Source organism: Camelus ferus, chromosome 17 (genome assembly GCF_009834535.1).
Source record: "Camelus ferus isolate YT-003-E chromosome 17, BCGSAC_Cfer_1.0, whole genome shotgun sequence".
NCBI lineage: Eukaryota > Metazoa > Chordata > Mammalia > Artiodactyla > Camelidae > Camelus > Camelus ferus.
In genome coordinates, this window is record NC_045712.1 from 23,306,469 (window position 1) to 23,324,809 (window position 18,341).

Consider the following 18,341-nt stretch of genomic DNA (forward strand, 5'->3'; position numbering starts at 1 on the left):
GTGGGCGTCTCTGGTTCCATCTGGCCAAATTCCAGGGCCTCGGAATTGTACCTTGGACACAGAGTGTCGTGTAACATTAGAGTCTTCTGCCATCAGCCCTTCCAAGGCCTGTGGCCAGTAAGGCCCACAGAGAGCTTTTAGTCTAGTCCCTTCATTGTACAAGCAGGAAAACTGAGATCTAGAGATATTAAACTACCCAGTTAAAATGTTGCTCTAATCGGGGCCCAGGACGGGAGAACATTCTCTGGGAGCAGGGTTCACTCTGCTATGTGGTTACATGGTCTGTGAACACCAGTTTTGACTCAAAAAAAGAGAGTGACCTGAGTAGAAGTTCATTATAGGCCAACTCCCCAACCTTCTCAGCAAACTTTGGGGCCCTTTGCAAGACACAGTCTGATTTTCACACCTGTGCTCAGAAACAGGCCTGTCTCACCACCACTTTGCAAAGAAGTTGGCTCTGGAAGACAAAGGAGACAGAGGGGAGGCCCCCATCCCAGGAGGGAAGCCAGGATCTCTTTCCAGGAGCCTGGGCTGTTTGAGGGTCTCCTCTCCTGTCCACACCCCAGGGTTAGGCACCCCAAAGATTCCACCCAATTCCTGCAAAGGCAAAGCACGCTTTAAAACCATTTATAATTATTCCCCCTACTTCTTCAAATGACACAAGTCTTTGGCTTACAAATAAAAAGCACTAGGAGAATAAAACCAAAGACGATGAGGATGAAAATAAGAGAAAAGAGCCAAGCTGGGGGAGAGTTAAATCAGAGACACCAGGGTAGGGGAAGCTGCAACAGCAAAAAGCTTTGCTCTGAGCTTCCTGGCGGCCAGGGTAAAGCAGAAAACAAGCTCATTTGCTTGCTAAGAGGGAGCGAACCAGATCAGGGAAAATATCCTTTTCCCAGCTCTTGAGCTACTCTGTTTACTGAGTGAGTCTTTCCAAAAGGGCAGAGGAGAGGCTGGTGGGAGGGGTCTCCATCAGCAGGTTTGCCAAACACTCAGGAACACGCTGCACTGCTGCTTCTGCATCAAGCCTGGGTGGCAGGCCGGAGTCTGCGGCTGAGTCACTTTGTGAAAGTTACTCATAAGGCTCAGACAACAGCTCAGTGCGACTAGGGAGCAGCCTTGGGGGCTCCGTCCGACAAGCTTTGGGGCTAGCTCTGACATACTGAGGTGAGAGAGGACTCCCCCAACCCCTGGGCTTACCCCTCCAGGACACCACGACCTGGATTGGTCTGTGGAATTTGTGCCATGCAGAGGGGTCATGGGTGACTTCCTGGCCCAGCCAGCACCTGAAGGGCATGAGTTCTCTGTGAACAATTGGAAGTGGTCCTTGTCCTTCAGTGTTTTGTCCACTGCGTGCTTTCTAGTGCCTGCTTGGGCCAAGCCCTGGGCTGAGTGCTGTGAGTACATTCGGCACCATGATAGACACAATGCCTCTTGTGACAACTGTCACCCAGAGAATTACCAAGTGCCACAAGGAGGCCAGAGGGAGACATCTTGCCCAACCTGAGGAATAGCAGGGAAGGCTTCCTGGAAGTGGCATGGTTGGGGCTGGGTTGGGATTGTGTTTTGAAAACTAAAGAGAAATTAGCACAGTGGGAAAGGAAGGCAGGACACCAGGCCTGGAGCCAGGACACCAGGCCTGGAGCCGGGACACGGCACTGAGCTGAGGAAGGTGAAGGGCAGCGGCACCGTGGGCTGAGGTGGAAGGGAACGCTGGCGAGGTGGGGCCAGCTCCGGTTGTGTACACCTCGCCTTGGAGTTCTGCCTCTATCCTGAAAGCCCAGGGAGCCATCAGAGGTGGTATGCAGGGACTGGGGAGAGGACAGAATCTGCCTAGTTTGGGCCTGCATGGAAGGCCTCCCTGGCTGCGTGTTGGAGGAGGGGGCAGAATTTGGGCTGGGGATGCCCTCCTGCCTTTCTTCCCACCCACTGGGCTTGGCTGCTAGCTGGAGCAGCAGGACAAAGATGGGCACCTCAGGAGGACCAGAAACCATGATGCTGATGCCTCTTCAGAAGCTCGATCTGGCAGGATCCTTCTCCCCATTTCACAGATGTGAAAACTGAGCTCAGGATGGCTGGTTTTAAGCCATGCGTTTCCTCAGCCGACCTGGGATTGAACGGGTGGCAGAGTCTGCTACTTTAGGGTGTCCCATCCCAGGCCTGGGCCCTTATTGCCAGCCCAGCCCGGACCTCTGCCACATTCAGTCTGGAGCCTTATCTCTTGTGGCCCTCTCCCTAGAGCAATAACAGCTGCCAGTCCACCTGTAGACTCCTGCCCACCTGGTTCTCCTCTAGTAACAAATGTTTCCTCCTGGGCTACCCTCCCCAGTGTCCTTTCCCCCAGGCCAGTGTGCCCCCTGAGCAACCCTCTTCTGGCTCAGGAAGAGGCCCCTGAAGTGGGAGGTAGGAGAACTTCCTGGTGACACATGACCAGACCCCACCCCACCCCCACCGGTATTTGTGACCCTTCCCAATCTGACTGACCTCCTCCAGTCTCACTGTGTCCCTTGCTCTGCCATAAGCAAAGCCGCCCACTGCTTCCTTCAGCAGGGTTCCCTCTGCCCAGCATGCCTTTGGACCCTCAGGCAGAGAGAACAGCACAGGCAAAGGATCTGGGGAAGGAAGGATTATGTTTGCAGAACTGGAAGCAATTTGTGTGTCTGGAACCTAGACAGTGAGTGGAAGGAAGCACCTGATGTGGGGCAGAGAAAGGACTTCTGTCTCTGTCCCAAGAGCCCTGGGTGGGAGATGTCATTTGTAGAGTTTCAGGCAGAGAGTGATGATCAGTTCTGCTCTGCAAAAGGCTCTCTCTGGAAGCGGGAAGGCCACAGAGGAGTGGTTGCAGTTGTCTGGGTGGGAGAGGGTTGTCCAGGCTGACCTGGAACCTCTGTCCGACCTCCCACCCAACCCAGGACTTATTGTTGGGGGGTGGGGTGGTCACCATGAGGAGGAAACTGGAGGATCCCAGGGATCTCCAGCCCAGCTGAAGGCAAACTTGGGCACCCGTGGAAACAAACTGGGTTACTAAGCCGTGTGCCCCCAGATCCTAGCCCAGAATGTTGGCTTTACCTGCTGAGTGGATGGCTCGCATAGGGTGGGTGGACAGATGGGTGGATGAGTGGGCCAGTGGATGCCAGATGATTAGAGGGTGGCGGGATGGGTGGCCTGCGTAATTAGCTGCAGACTGGGTCTGCCCTAGGGCTCTCTCTGCTCCTGAGTCATAGAAGGATATTTAGGCCTGAAGGTCTTGATAGGAGCTGGTGAGCCATGACCCCTGACTTTACCTCTGACCCTCCTGAACTCTGAAACTGCAGTCAGTCCTTCCCGACTTCTCAGGCACCTTTGCTCCTGCGTCAATTCTTGATTTTTTCCTTTCCCAGCCATCATATGTTTGACTCCCCCATAGTACCACCCTAACCAACACCATCTTTCAGCCACATCGGTGGAGAGGCCTGGGAAGTTGCCTTTCTAGCAGCCAGGCCCTCCTTCGAGCTACTTGTCCCCTGGAGCAGGGGCTCATGGAGGCACGCAGAGGCTGGTGGCAGTCTGGTTTCACCTTGGTCTTTATTGTCTCAGCACTCCCTCAGGCCCCACTCTGTGCCCCTGTTCCAGAGGCCAGCCAGGCCGGGCCAGCCGTCTCAGCAGGAGCTGGTGTGTCCACTCAGAACAGGTCAGGGACAATGTAGTCGCTGTGGACACCGTCGATCAGCCCTTGCCCATTGTTGTGGACGAACCAGCAGGCAACCTTTGTGCCAACACTGATGTCCTTCCTGTAGTCTTTCTGGGAGCCCCTGGAGAAAGGAGAGAGATGCTGTGATACACAGGGTGGGCAAGACGGCTGCTGCACTCATGGACCTAAGGTGGAAACGGGCGTGAAGTTGCCGGTTCTATGAGTCCAGACTCTGGTCAAGAATGAGGTCATGTGGTTACTCCTCCTAGGGTTCCAAATATAGCTTCTCCCTAATTAGAAGGGGCCAAGACCCCAGAGGGAAATAAAGGTACCCCACAGAGGACAGGAGCCAGCCGGGCTGATATGCGTGGTTGGAGAGGGCTCCCTCCTATATTGTTACCAGGCAGGGTGAGGATGTCAGCGGAGTCCCCTCACCTGGTGACGGTCAGCCAATGGTTCTTCACCACCATTGTGGCATCTGGCTTTGTGGGGTCAGAGCCTGGGTGGATGTCAGACACTTCAAAGTCAAAGGGGTGGAAGAATTGTCCTGGGAATAAAAACATTCACACTGTCAGCCTTGCCATCGCCATAGGCGACGTGGCCACTGGCTTTCCAGGATTGAAGCAAAGGCTGAATGGGGTTGACTAAGATGGTACTTCACGTGGCTTTTCCCCTCCACCATGTGGCCTGAACAACCTGAAGCTTGAACATTTCATACCCAGCAGCCCATGTGTCTGTGCTGACATCCGGCGACTGTCCACCACATAGAAGCCCAGGAAGTCTTGGTGGACGGGCTCCTTCTTCCACACCTGGTGCAGGATGACCACAAAGGTAACCCCATCTCCGAAGGAGACCACTATGTTCTTCTTCCTGTTGATCGTCACAGACAGTCTAGGAGAGAAGAGGAGGTCAGCAGAGGGGCCCAGTGGCCATGACTTCAGGCATCTTAATCAAGGGCATCTCGGCAGGAGACATGACACCAGGACATGACGCCTGGGAGCGCTCAGGCTCCAGAAACTATGTCAAGGGTTTTGAAGAGAAGATGCCTCATGCGTGTTGACTCTGCCCTCCACTGAGTGAGTCCCTGCTCCTCTCTCCATAAGCAGGAGGGTGGGCTGTCCTGGGGGTCTGGAGATCTGGGCTCGAGCCCCAGCTCAGCCACTGGCTTCCTGTGTGACACTGAGCAGGTTCTGCCCCTCTCTTAGCTTCAGCGGAACTAACACTCCTACACTGCCTACCCGGTTGGGGTGATCTGAAGACACAGAAGAGGCTGAGGAGTTTGAGAACCAGCAAGTTTATCCAGAGACACTGTGTGTGGGACTTCTCGTTATTAGATTGCCAGGTCCATTTAATGCTTTCATCCACGCAGCCCTTCCCTCAAGGTCTGTCCTATGAACTGTCCAGCTCCCAATTCTGCCTCTGATGGGGGCCCCAGGGATTGGTTAGGGCTGACTTCTGAGGCCACTGATCTTTCCTGTGACCCCTGTGACTCCTGTCCTGGGGTTTGTTCAAATTGCTCCTTAGACCCTCGCACTGTCGTGTCCCCCAGAGACCCTGCAGCCGGGCTTTACCCATCCTGTGTGACTTTGACTGTGTCCAGCCAGCTGAACGTGCTCTGTGCCACCCCGTTCCATAGCGTGATCTTTGCCGGTGTCACCTCAATGCGGAAGTCCATCTGAGTGCTGGCAATGCCCAATTTGCCAAAGTAAGTCTTTCTGGTCTGGGAGTTCAGGCTATCTCTCTTCTCACCGATGATCTGCCCATTAACTGTGAGGCCTGCCAGAGGGACAGGGCATCAAGAGACCAGCAATACCTTCAGAATCCAGCCTGGTATTTAGGGACGCACCTTCCCCTTCAGCCAGACCTACTGAGGGGTAGCACAGTGGGGCCCCGAGGGAGAGACCAGGACTTCAGAGCCAACCCTGTCTGTTCCTAGACACTTTGGGGTCAGGCTGGAAGCTGAGGGCTCACATTGTGGATCTGCCCCTTGCCTGAGCCAGGGAGTGTTGCTCAGAGAAAAACTATTCCCCAGACACAGTCTGGGTCTTGCCTGCAGGCTCAGGCCACTCTTGACTCTGTCTCCCCAACACTGCTGGCACCTGGGGACTTGGTGAGCCTGTAGCCCTGGACAGCCCCCTGCAGGATGTAATCTGCACATAAAGATGGGTACATTATGGGCCTCGTGATGAGCTGGTCCACGTGCCTACCGTGGGGGGCTCCAGGCCTTCCCAGGAAGAGCCCCTGGCCCCAGCCTGCAGCCCTACCTGTGACAGGGTCCTGAATGAGGCGCAGCACTGTGCCTGGGTCTTCATCAATGTTGAAGCAGATGGCATCGTCCTTCTCTGGAAGTTGGATGATGAAGTGGGGGTCCCCATCCACTGAGGGCACATAGAGAAGGGGCTGGCTCCCGGGGTCTCTCACTGTTCCAGGGGCCTCCCCTTGCCTCCTGGCCCCTGTGGGATGGCCTCCTAGACAGGCAGGAGGCCCTGAGCCCTGCATCCTGAGCCTCCCCCCAGGAGGAGCCAGAGAACTCACCATAATAGTAGGGTGTCTGAGGAGGCTGGTAGCTGGCTGTGGACACAAAGGGAAGGAGGGCTGAACCCATAAGTAGACCTGGGGAGGCACTAAGTTCCCCAGCCAGAGTTTGGTTCATGACTCTCCCCCTCCCTCTCCTTAATGCTCTTAACCCACCCCACCCCCCATTTCCTCAGTACCCCAACCATCTGCCTGACCCAGTGAGCTGATTCAGGAAAGACTCCAGAGGGAATGGTGGACAGCCAGATGATACTCACTCTGGTAAGCCATGGAGGGGATCACTGAAAAAAGCCAAAGGGCAGTTGTGAGCAGAATCTAGGAGGTCCCTCCCCCTTACAATCCCATGCCTCCTGCTTGACTTAGTGCTATGTGTCCCCAGTGGGGCCCCAATGCTGATAGAAGGCAGGGATGTGACCCCTAAGTTTAGGCTTTAGCAATGGGGCATGCCCAGGGAACTCCTTTCTAGGGTTGGTAGTAACATGGTTGTAATGTTCATGCCAGGGGCTCAGTATTTTGATGTGCTTAAACGCAAGCCATTAGGTCATCAGCTTCTCTGTCGTGAGCAATGCTCACAGCAGATGCCGCCCCCCACTCCTGAACTCCCGCCCCTCGGCTGGGTGGGAGGAGCCTCACAGCTGTCTGTTGTCCTTGGTAGTAAAACGCCCGCCCACACGCACAGTCACGCACGCACATGCGCACCGGCGACTACACTTCGCAGGGCTGTTCTGAGGGGAAAGCCATGACCCAGTCCAAACGTGCTGCTTGGATAGAGCAGCCTGTATGGATGGAGGTGGGTACGGTAGGAAAGGGTTGGGAGGCCTTGCATGGTGGTGGTAGGCTTGTGGGGCGTGAGGTTCTAATTTTATGATAAGAGAAACCTGGAGTGCTGTGAATTCCAGCCCAAGCCCTGGAACCAGGCTGCCTGGGCCAAGGTCCCGGCTTGGCCACCAGCTGACAAGTCCTTGAGCAAAAAGACTTAACCTTGCTGCCTCAGTTTCCTCACTGTAAAATGGGAACCGTAAGAGGATACCCTCAAAGGGTTGCTGTGGGATTAATCAAGTGCTAATTAATCGAGTTGCTAATTTTTGCAGGTCATGGAATACTCTCATATTGATTGTCCCTTCTTGGGCAGGGGAAGCCACCCTCAGTCAACTGACGAGAACCCTGAGGCTCAGAGCGCAACAGAGCCCAGCCAGAGTTTGGCAGCAGAGCTGGGGCCTGAGCCCAGGTGTCCTGAGAGCCCCTCCCCTGGTGGCACATCCCCAGGTGTGCTTGGAAAGGCCTCCTTAGTCCTCTCTTGTCTCCCTCCTGGGACACCGACCCAACTGATGACTGAAGCTCACCTCCTGCATCCATAGGCCCTACGAGGAAGGAAGAAGAGAAATGCATTAGAAGCCACAGACTCCTGGTATCAAAGTGAGTGTGACTGACTGACCACCTGGCCCCCACAAGAACCAGGAGCTCCTGGAGGCAGAGGCCTGGCCGAGACCAGCTCTTTATCTCTATACTTCCCAGTGCTGCACCCCATCCCCGACGCCCATTGCAAGGACACTCAGGACTCCTCTCTTGGGATCTGATTGAAAGGGCCTGGTCCCAGCCTCCAGCTCTCAGGGTCTTTTCCTCTCACAATCCCTAGGTGCCTGCTCCAGGCCTAACTTTCAGGCTGGAAGTGCTTCTTCTTGTCTAACTAAACCCTTCCATGCTGCAACCTAAGTCCTCTTCCTGGAAATGACCCTGGGCAGTGTGCCCCTTTAGAGACTCAGAGGTTTCTATTCACTCCCATACCCCACTGTCCATGCTAGCAGCTTCACTCCCTCCACAGTGCCCTACCCAGCCTTTGGCCAGTTTTCCTTTGATGCCCCCTGGACCTGTCCCTCTCAGCCAGTCTGGTCTTCTCAGCCTGGCCCAATTCTCAAGGCACTTGAGGCCTGAGTCCTGGAAGAAGGCCTCTGAGTTCTGGCCCCTGCTCTCCATGCGCACCTTCCCCGGGCTTGTCGGCAATGTCCATCTGGTTCTCGTTGTCCTCAGGCTTGGTCACCACCATGGAGGTCAGTGGAGTCACGAAGTGGTACTTGAGGGACAGGTCCAGGGCCTGGGCTGTGAGGTTCTCCTTCTCCTTGCCATGGGCGTTCTTGCTGTGGAGAGGGGTGGAGTGGGAGGGTCAGCCTGGAGAGCAGCTCGCACTTGCCTTCCTGTACTGTGGCTTGGAGCCACAGGCCAGGAGCCACAGAGGCAGCCCAGGATCCCTCCACCTCTCCCAATGTGGGGGCCCCCAGGATGGAGGCCACGAGCATTCAGAAAAAACTGGTTCACCATCTCCCTGGGACAGATGGACAGACCCTGTTTCCTCCCTGGGCCTCAATTTCCCCAGCTGTAAAATATCAGGGGCTTGAAATGGCCACTAGAACAATCAGCCATGACGGTGTTCATATGCCAAGCGCTCAGCTGTTCCCAACCCTGTGCCAGGGGCTTTCCAGGCCAATCCCATGGACAGAAGGCTGCACAGCCCTCTCGCATGGGCGCAAGCTCTGCCCTCTGGGGCTGAGGGCTGAGTTCCCAGCCTTCAGTTCTGTTCAGCCTCACCATCTCTGCGTGCCCATGCTGGGTGCAGGAAACAGGATGCTGAGGCCCACCCCTGCCTTTAAGGTGCTCCCAGCCTGCCCCTTGAGCCCCAGATGACAAGCTAGGCTCTGCTTCTGGAAAAATAGGCCATGGGGCCAGGCCACGAAGAGGGCAGGGCAGCTGGCAGTGGGTGTGGAGGTGCACTTCCCAGGGCATGGCCCAATTTCCTCCTCTTGGGCTCCCCCAGAGCATAGGCAAAACAGGTAGGCACAGGTAGGCTATGTGAGGGGTGGGCCAGGGTCACCGTTTCTCCAGCAGCTGCTTGATGGTGAGGTAGGCCCAGAGCCGCTCAATATAGTCCCCGAAAATGTAGTCCCTCTCCTGCAGGGCCTTCTCCATCTCCTTCATGTCCACCTCCTCAGTGAAGGTCAGGTCATTGATGGCCTGGGGCAGAGGAAGGAGGAGGAGGGAGGCTGGAAGTTTGGAGCCAGCTGGTCCTGGTTCCAGGGCTGCTACTGCTGGACCGTCACCCAGGAGGCCGGAGCCCCATTGGTGTGGATCTCCCACCCTCAGCACACAATCAGGCCCCAGACCAGCTTACCCCGTAGCCCTTCACATCCGCCTTAAAGTTGTTTATGTCCTCATCTGCCAGGCGCCCAGCCACCACAATCTCAGAGCCGTCGTAGAAGTGCTGGTAAGTATTCTGGGTGAGGTCCTGGATGGCGTTCTTGGGGTATTCTACCTCCACATCCGTCAGTAGCGGGTTGGCCACCTCCTCATAGAAGCCCTGGAGTCCAGATAGGGGATGTAGTAATATCAGGCCACCAGGGCAGACATGGAGTGGAGGGGCTGGGCAGGCTCCCACTGGTGCCTCCGTGAGTTGTTGAGTCCCCCAGGCTGGGCCGGTCCTGGCTTCTGGTCTCCACTTCCACGTGGCCCAGACTGTGCCCTTCAGTTTGGGGGAGCCCTTCCTGCCCCCCCCCCCAGGTAGAGACTGGGAAGAATAAAAAAGGAAAGGACAGTTCTTGGCACATAGAAAGGACTCAAGAAATGTTTGTTGGAATGAAAATAGAAGGAAAGAAGGATGAGCAGAGAGGCCGACTAGGGGCGATGTAGAGCTAGAGTGTGAGACCCAGAGACCGACGGGAGGGAGGCCGGGGGTCCACTGCAGAGGCGAAGAGTGGTCATCTGCGCCAGGGAGGCATGGGGTTGCCAGACTTAGCAAATGAAAATACAGGACATGTGTTAAATTTGAATGTCAGGTAAATGACAAGTTATTTTTGAGTATAAGTACATCTATTATGGGGTGAATTGTGCACCCCCAAAATACATAGATTAAAATCCTTACCTCCAGTACCTCAGGGCATGACCTTATTTGGGGATAGGGTCTTTACAGAGGTAAATGAGTTAAAATGAGGTCTTTGGGATGGACCCCAATCCAACATGACTGATGTCCTTATGAAAAGGGAAAATTTGGACCCAGAGACAGACATACACACAGGGAAGATGATGTGAAGAGACAAGGAGAAAATGGGTGTCTACAGGCCAAGGAAAGAGGCTGCAGCAGATCCTTCCCTCGCAGCTCTCAGAAGGAACTAACCCTGCCAACACCTTGATTTTGGACTTCTAGCCTCCAGAACTGTGAGATAATACATTTCTGTTGTGTAAGCCACCAGTTTATGCTAATTTATTACAGCAGCCCTAGCAAACTAAGACAGTGTCCTGTACAATATTTGGAGCGTGCTTACTGAAAAACTATTGACTGTTGATGAGAAATTCATATTTAACTGGATGTCCTGTATTTGATCTGGCAATCGCATGGAGGAAGTAGGTCTGTTCTGGGTACCCACTGGAAGTGGGTGGACAAAATAAAGTAGTACTGATGGGAAAGAGGTAACCAGAGGTAGATTTCAACCCAAAAGGAAGTTCTTTTTAATAACTGAAATTGTCACTCAGTGGACCACTTCCTGAGAAAGTAATGAGCTCTTCATTCCCAGAGGTATGCAAGACAAGGCATACCTGTAACTGCAAGTTGGCATCGGAATCCTCATAAATGCGCCGGGCAAGCCCATGGTTCTCCAAGGCCATACTCTCCAGGAAGTTGTAATTCAGATTGTTGCCAAAGCCCAAGTTATACAAGGGGAACTTGCCCCCAATAGCATTCCGCACATTCTCTTGGATTTTTTCAGGTCTGCTTTCACCTGCAGGAGAAGGTGTTTGCTCTCCAGTCACAGCCCTGGTGACTGTCTGGACCAGCTCTGTCTGGAGAGATCTGACACTCACACATATAGAGCTGGTGGAGTCATGGCCACAAGCCTGTGTTGAGGTGGGGGGATGGGGAGGAGCCCTGGCAGGAAGCAGGGTCCTGCCCTTTAGGGGCTCACAGACCATGGGGGACCCTGGGGAGAGCTGCCCAAGATCTTGCAGCACACTGGCTATAAGCTGGGATTCAGAGCCATACCCGCTGCCTCACCTGTGTTGGCGTCTCCGTCAGTCAACATGATGACGATGGAGGTGCTCCTCTCTGGGACTATGTGCTCCTCCCGGGCCTTGTTCAGCATGCTGATGCCCCTCAGCAGCCCATCGTTGATGTTGGTCACTGGCACACAGACAGACAGCACTGTGGGAGGGTGTCCTCAGGGTGCCAGTGTAGAGGACATAGGGACAGCAGGCCCTGTTCCTGTGCCCAAGGACCCTGTCCACCCTACATGCTGGTACTCAGTAAATATCAACTGAATTGCTCAGTGAGTGATGAATGAATGACTTAATCTTTCAAATGGGTAAAAGGACCAGCCTCTCAGGGCTGCTGGAAGGATAGACACACATGGTGATTGTAAAAGCAGTTTAGAAGACAGTCAGCTGGACTCCCAGCCCCTCTCATGGGAAGAGAGGGGAGCAGTATAGATGTCACTTGTCATCTTTCATATGAAACTGCCAAGGGTAAGGGTTCTCTGTGGTGTTATCTTGCTGGGACTTGTGAGGCACCAGGATCATGGGTTAGAAACAGAAACAATGGGTTTCCCTAGACCACAGAGAAGAAGCCTGGATATCAAGCCTGAGGACTCCCCACTCCCACCTCTACCCCCAGCCACGGTCTGCAGAGCCTGGACCAGCAGAGTCTCTGACCCCAGGCAGGAAGGAAACAGGCTGCTCAGGCAGAGAGAAATGGCAGCAGGTGGCTCTCTTCCCTCTGTTCTTACATCCTTGATCGTGAATATTCATCACAAATTTCCTGGCCTCCTGGATGTTCTCAGGAGTGGCTTGAACTAAACTATCTTTCCAAGTGGTCACACTTCCACTGAACAGGATGAAATTCAGGTAGTCATCCTCTTTCATATCCTCCAGAATTTTGAGGAGGGCATCCTTTGTCTAGGAAAGAGAAAGGCAAGGAGACAAGATGTCTTCCCAGCCTGGGCTGGCGGTGGGGCCTACCTTTTCTGCAACAAAAGGGGCAGATGCTTTGTGCCTTTGAAAAATCCCTGTCCCCCTTCCTCCTCTTTCACTGGAAATATCTGCTTCATCCACTTGAAAAAAATCTCTCTCTTCTTCCCACCCATCACTCCTAACCCCTGCACCAAGAAGAGTACCTGCTCCATTTTCCGACCGTGCATGGAGCCACTGATGTCAATCACAAAGACCACATTCTTGGGCACCACCGGAAGGCCTTGAGGTGCGAAGAAGTGCACAAAGTAGCCACTGACTATCTGGAAAGGGGAGAGAGAGACTGGAGGCCAGCTGGCCCTTTAGCAACCTCGCACTGGCTTCTCCTGCAAATAGAAGCTGGACATTTACCAGCCCCAAATAAAGATGTCCTTTCCCCCCAACCAGGGGCTGCCACACAAAGGCCCTGAACTGCCTATCGTCCCCACGCCTGGTGGGAAATTCGTCCTTGGGCTGAGGATCAAGGGTGTCGCACAAGATGCCACTGGAGCCCCACCCGGCATCAGCCCTCACCCCACCATGTTGGGGAATCAACCAGCCCGGCAGAGCTATTTGGTGAGTACCTATGAGTACCTACCTGTACATTGGCTGGAGACTCTCTGTTCACATCATAGGTGATAATGAAATCTCCTTTGAGGAGGGAGTCCGTACAGGTTGGGCATGAGCGCTGTTGGTCCAAGCTGGGCTTGAAGGACACATGGCCCTGAGGGAGGATGATGGAGGGCCTGGCTCAGCTCGACCACAGCCTGCCTTCTGCAGACCTCAGCCTGGTGCTGCCCTGGAGAGTGAGGCACAGCCCTCACGGGGAGGAGCCTGAAAGTGGGTGCCTGGGCTGTGCAGAGAACCCCCATCTGGGGTTCTCTGGCCTTTCTGAGCTCCTCTTTCCCTCTCAGAGATCAGGAGCTGCTTGGAGGGCAGGGGTCTTGTATGAGGCAGCCTTTCACTCTCCTCATTCACTGGGCCCCACAAGTCCCTTCGCGCAGCCTACCTTGGAGCTCAGCGCTGAGAAGCCACTTAGGGAGGGGAGATTTGCACCATGAGAAGGAACTCCATGTTGGGTGGTATTGGATGTGTTGTTGCCAAGAGGAAGGGAAGGGAGCAGAGCAGGGAGCGGGGAGAGGGCTCAGGGCAGGGGCACTGCCTGCAGAAGCCAGCAGCCCCCTGAGTGTGTGTGCTTCTTGGGCCTTTCCCTGGGAGTCCTGAATGACTGGGGTTCGCTGTTTGTATAAACATTTATTCATTCCCCCGCCCACGATCAGCAAGGCCCCTGGAATCGCTGGGGGCCTTAGGGACTGGAGCCAACCACCAGCACTGAGAATGAAGTTCCCTTTCTTCTTTCATCCCTCATGTGGAGTCAGATCTAAATGACACCCTCTAGCCTCTGTCTCCTTGTCTATAAAACAGGGACAGTAACCTGCCCGGCCCACTTCGCAAGGTAGAATGGGACCAGGCTTTGAAAATGGTTTCCCTGTCCTCCGGTGCAGCTGAGACCCCAGTTCCTCTGGCAGGTCTCATCAGCAAGCAGCCCCTGCCTCCAGCATCCTCATTCCTGACCAGGTGACCTGGGAGACAGGTGATGGTTGTGGCTTCTTCCCCTCCCCCTCACACACTCACTTGCATCAGCCAGACCCCCAGGTTCAGACTTGCCCTGCTAGGGTCAGAGTTCCTACCCCTGCCCCCCAACCCTGGCCCAAGAGGCATCTACGCCACCTTTTTCCCTGAGAAGGACTTGGTGAGGGCACTGCCCAGGAGGTCATTAGTGATGAATGAGGCTTCAGCATCCAGCGTGCTGATGCCCTGGGGCTCGAAGATGTCTGCCTTGATCTGAAATGGCAAAAGATAAGGAGATGTCATTCAATGGCAGTGCAGAGGCCAACCTCCAGGGCAAGGAGCTGGGTCAGTGATGGTGCAGGGACCAGCCTCTAGGACAACTCTGTGAAGGCCAATCCTGCTGTCTCCCACCAAGAAAATGACCACAAGGGTTTGTAGACAGGTACTCTAATCCCAAAGCTCTCCCACTAGCTGCCATATGGTGCTCACATTCCACCACCAAAGCGTTTCCTTTGGCTTTCTACTCTGTTGTAGATAAGATGCCTGTGTACCTGGTTACAAGCATTACAGAGACGCTTTGTAATGTTGTCCCCAAGGACCCAGCTCCCAACCTGGATCTGCGAGGTGCAGCCCAGCCTCCTCCCCTTGGCCAGGTGCTGTGTCCAGAACCACCGTAATTCCCTCAAGCCCCCTGAGCCAAGTGGTGGGGCCTGGACTTCTGCATTCTTGACCCTGCTGTGGGCTCTGCCCAGGGGCCCTTCCTGGCACCCCAGCCCTGGCAGTTTGAGCAGGGGCTGCAGGAGAGCAGCTGATTACCTCAAAGTGCTTGACGAGTTGCTTGGGCTGGACCTTGAGGTACATCTCATACTTGCCCTTGTGCCTCTTCAGCAGCTCCTCGTAGGTTAGCTCAAAGGTGACCTTGCTGCCTGAAGCCACGTTGACTGAGACTGTGAATTTCTCCAGCTTCCTCCCAGAGGCCCTGGACAGGGATGTGAGACAGTGACTGCATGAACCCACCCTTCCTGGGGTTTTAGTTCAAGCCCCTTCTCCTTGGGGGAAGACCTCCACCCACTCTGAGCCTTGGTTGCCTCAACTTCAAAACGATTAATGTTGTAAGAATTATAGGCGCATTAATGAAACAGTAGCTGCTGTTCTGTTGTTTGAGTTCTGAGGGCCTGGACAGCCCTGGCGTTCTCCCCAAGGCATGGGAGTGGGGGTGTTGGGGAGGAGGTGGGTCACACTTACTTGACCAAGCCGGCCGTCTTGCCCTGGGACACGGCCTTTTCATACTGCTTCTTGGCAACTTCCTTCTCCTTGACATTCCCAGGGTACGTAACGCCATCGATGGTCCTGTAGGGAGACAGAGTTGAGGTGCTTTTGCTGGGCCCGCCTCCCCTCCTGAGCCCAGAGCAAGCAGCTGTGGTGACACCCACAAGGTGAAATTGGTGATGAAGGCTGTCTTGGGCAGCTCCACATTGAAAGAGACCTCCTTGGCCGTGTCTGCATGGTTGACGGCCCTGGTGGTGACAACATTGTGAGCGAAGCGGGAGGTCACCTTGCAAGTGATCTTGGTGCTGTAGACCTCGATGCCATTGACCACCTGCAGGAGAGGGGTCGAGAGCAGCCAGCCTGAGGCACCTGGCTGCTCCACTTCCAAGCTCCTCTCTGCAGGCTCCAAAGCTCCTGCATGGTAAGTGGCCCCTCCATTCTCCTAGTCACCCATGTCAGAGGCCTGAGTGGTGTCCCCCTGTGTAATTGGCCACCACTGTTCTGATGGCCACTTTGCCTCCTTAGCTCTATGGTCTGTTTACGTGCAGCTATAGCCACTGAGATCTTGTAAAAACCCATGTCTGACCCTTGTCCCTCTCCCACTTAAAGCCCTCCCACAGTCCCCACCACCCTCAGGACAGTCCTCCCCATGGCTATGGGCTCCTCCAGGCAGGTCCTGCCTCTGTGCATCCTGTGCTGCAGCCATGCTTGGTCTCTGCACCAGGAGCTCCCGCCCTGGCTCTTCCTGCTCATCTCCACACCTCAGCTTGGAAAAGACCACATTCACACACACCCCAGCCTCCCTCCTGTGTCTTTTGGTAATTGTCCCATTCTGTCTCCCAAACAGGCATTTATTCCCTGTGCCCAGGGGGTTGTGTGGGGAGGACCTTCATGCCCCCAACACTCTCTTTCCACCAGGGCTCCAGGGAAGCATCTGGGTTAAACATGGATATAAAGATGCTTTGTGAGGGTGTGACAGGGCCATTTGCTGCGTATCCCCTGCCCAGCACCCAGAGCCTGGTAAGTGCTGGGTAAGTGTTTGTGGAAGGAAGGACAAGTCGAAGTTGGTTCTGTGCTGCATTGGCCAGTCCCTCCGGGGCGCCCTTTCCCAAGGCTCTGGAGTTGCAGAGGGGCTCTGCTAGGGCAGGGCGCCATAAGCTGTTTGCCAGCTGGAGGGCCTGCCATGGTGGCCCACCCCTTCAGCTGTTGCACAACCAGCTCCGCCCTGCCCCATCCCTGATGAAAGTTCTCACCCCTTCCGGGAGGCTCCGTTTCTGCAGAAACAAAGACAAACACAGGGGTCAGGCCAAGGCCAAGGTTACCATGGCCGGAGAGCCAGGGTTCAGCAGTGATACCCCCACACACACATACACACATCTTGAGGGGTCTCTGGGCACAGGAGTAGGAAGGGCTTTGAAAAGGAAGAGAAGGTCTCCAGTTCAGCCAGGGGAGCAGGGCAGAGAGAACCAATGCCAGAGTGCTCCTCCTGCCTCATATACCCCGACTCACTGCCTTTCCGTGGGCCCAGGCCCCTGAGGCCTTCTCTAGGCCCTCACCACCACTGTACCCGACACGGCTCAGCTCAGCCTTTCCTAGAGGCCTCTGCCCTCGTCTCAGATGTGGTCCTTCACAGCCCGTCGGGGAGGTGAGCTGTTTGTGGTGCATCGCCCATTTGACAGGTAGGGAAACAAGCCCAGGAGATGTAAGAGCCTTGCCCAGGATTAGACAGCAGGTCTGGAGCCCAGTCCTCCTACCCCCAGCCCTGTCCCCTGCAGCTCACTGCCCAGCCTCTGCCTCGTCCTCACCCTTCGTAGTGGTCTGCCCAGCCTAGTGCCTCTACCTGTAAGGGCTAATGTCCAGCCCCCCTTCCAGATGTTGAAGAGGGGGCAGACTTACCCCAAGCGGCCAGGGCGGGCTTCTCGGGAAGCCAGAGACTGCCAAGCTGGAGAGCAGGGCCAAGACAAGGCAGGGCCACTGAGCAGATGCCATCACTGAGCACCCTGGCCTGGCCCGAGCTCCTTATATGAGCAAGCCTGGTGTTTTCCAAGTGGGGTCATCGACCTGTAGCGCGGGCGGGAGGAGTGGGAGGTGGGAGGCTCCCCAGGGAAGCTAGAGCCTGGCTAGAGTAACCAGCCTGGATCTGCCTGTACTAAGGAGGCCCAGTGGGTGTCATCAACAGTGTGGGGACTTCATTCCCAGTGGCTATGGGACATGGAGGCCCCTGGGGAAAGCAGAAGCTCTGTGTTGACAAATGGGTCCCGGCATTCCTGAGATGGGGCAACAGTGAGGGGTATGGAGTCACATTTAAAGCAAATGGCATCTCAGCATCATTGTTTCTGATCCATCCTACTGACGTGGGCTCTGGTCTGGCCTCCTGGATCATAGCCACCCCTTCTCAAGGCAGCCAGGGCACAAAACCAGATTCATCACCCTAAGGCTTAGATCTCCATTCATTACCCTCTATAGTTCCCACGGACCCTTGGAAAAGATGAACCCTGAGTCCTATGGTCCAGCTCCATTGTGCTTTTCTGAACTTCACTCTCTTCCCACTGGCATGACCTCCCCTTCTCTGCACATCACAGCTGTCATCTCTGCCAGCTCATGTGCCCCCTACAAAAGTCTTCAGCTTTATTTTTTGGCGGGGGGAGGTGATTAGGTTTGTTTATTTTTAGAGGAGGTGCTGGGGATTGAACCCAGGACCTCATGTATGCTAAGCGTGCGCTTTACCACTTGAGCTATACCCTCCCCAAAAGTCTTCAGCTTTTATCCCCACAGACAGCCCAGCCCCAGGCTCCATGCTCCCGAAGGGCCTCGATTGTTACCTTTGGTTGAGGTTTGCATGTTTGGGTCTGATCACCCCCTCTAGACTCCAAGGTTCTGGAGGGCCAGGCCATATCACATCCATCTCTGTGTTCCCAGGGCCTGGCCAGGAACTCAGCTGCCCTCAGCCTCTTGGAGAAACATTCTCCCAAAATTCTCCAGTGAGATTGGAGCTCTGGCTCCAGAACAATGGGAGCCTTATGGGCAGGGTCTTATCCTCTCCTAATGGGGGCTGGGTCCTTCTGGCTGCACCAGGTCCCTGGCATTCCTAGACTTTACAGACAGCCACCATGTGCCTGCCATACCCAGGCTCTTTTGAGCAAAGCCACCCAGTGACCTCCCACTCGGCCACTGCTGAATGGAGTTGATGAGGATGCCTGGGCCCAGGGCAGCGAATTTACGGGTTGTACCGTGGCCTTGGTAGAAAGCCCAGACTGCACTTGACTGTGAGATATACAGAGAAAGGTGACTGCTGAGGGCAGAGAAACAGTGA

At 55.0% G+C, this 18,341-nt stretch overlaps 1 protein-coding gene across 2 annotated transcripts; it reads right to left on the reverse strand.

The window, feature by feature from the left end:
* Nucleotides 1-3,545: 3,545 nt before the first annotated feature.
* Nucleotides 3,546-17,061, reverse strand: ITIH3 (inter-alpha-trypsin inhibitor heavy chain 3). Of its 2 annotated transcripts, none has more exons than XM_032458325.1 (22): nt 16,925-17,061; nt 16,282-16,302; nt 15,193-15,359; nt 15,005-15,109; nt 14,576-14,738; nt 13,919-14,032; nt 12,786-12,911; nt 12,355-12,471; nt 11,968-12,136; nt 11,241-11,366; nt 10,787-10,968; nt 9,369-9,554; nt 9,072-9,211; nt 8,186-8,340; nt 7,549-7,566; nt 6,463-6,486; nt 6,206-6,241; nt 5,935-6,012; nt 5,242-5,446; nt 4,389-4,561; nt 4,106-4,217; nt 3,546-3,791 (listed from the first exon to the last, which is right to left on the reverse strand). In XM_032458325.1, exons 1-22 carry the CDS (start codon nt 17,015-17,017, stop codon nt 3,662-3,664), a joined length of 2,640 nt encoding a protein of 879 aa, XP_032314216.1. In that variant the 5' UTR covers nt 17,018-17,061; the 3' UTR covers nt 3,546-3,661. The 2 variants fall into 2 exon arrangements, with proteins under 2 accessions (XP_032314216.1, XP_006190450.1); XM_006190388.3 differs by having other exon boundaries at nt 5,935-6,048.
* Between the last annotated feature and the right edge of the window lie 1,280 nt (nt 17,062-18,341).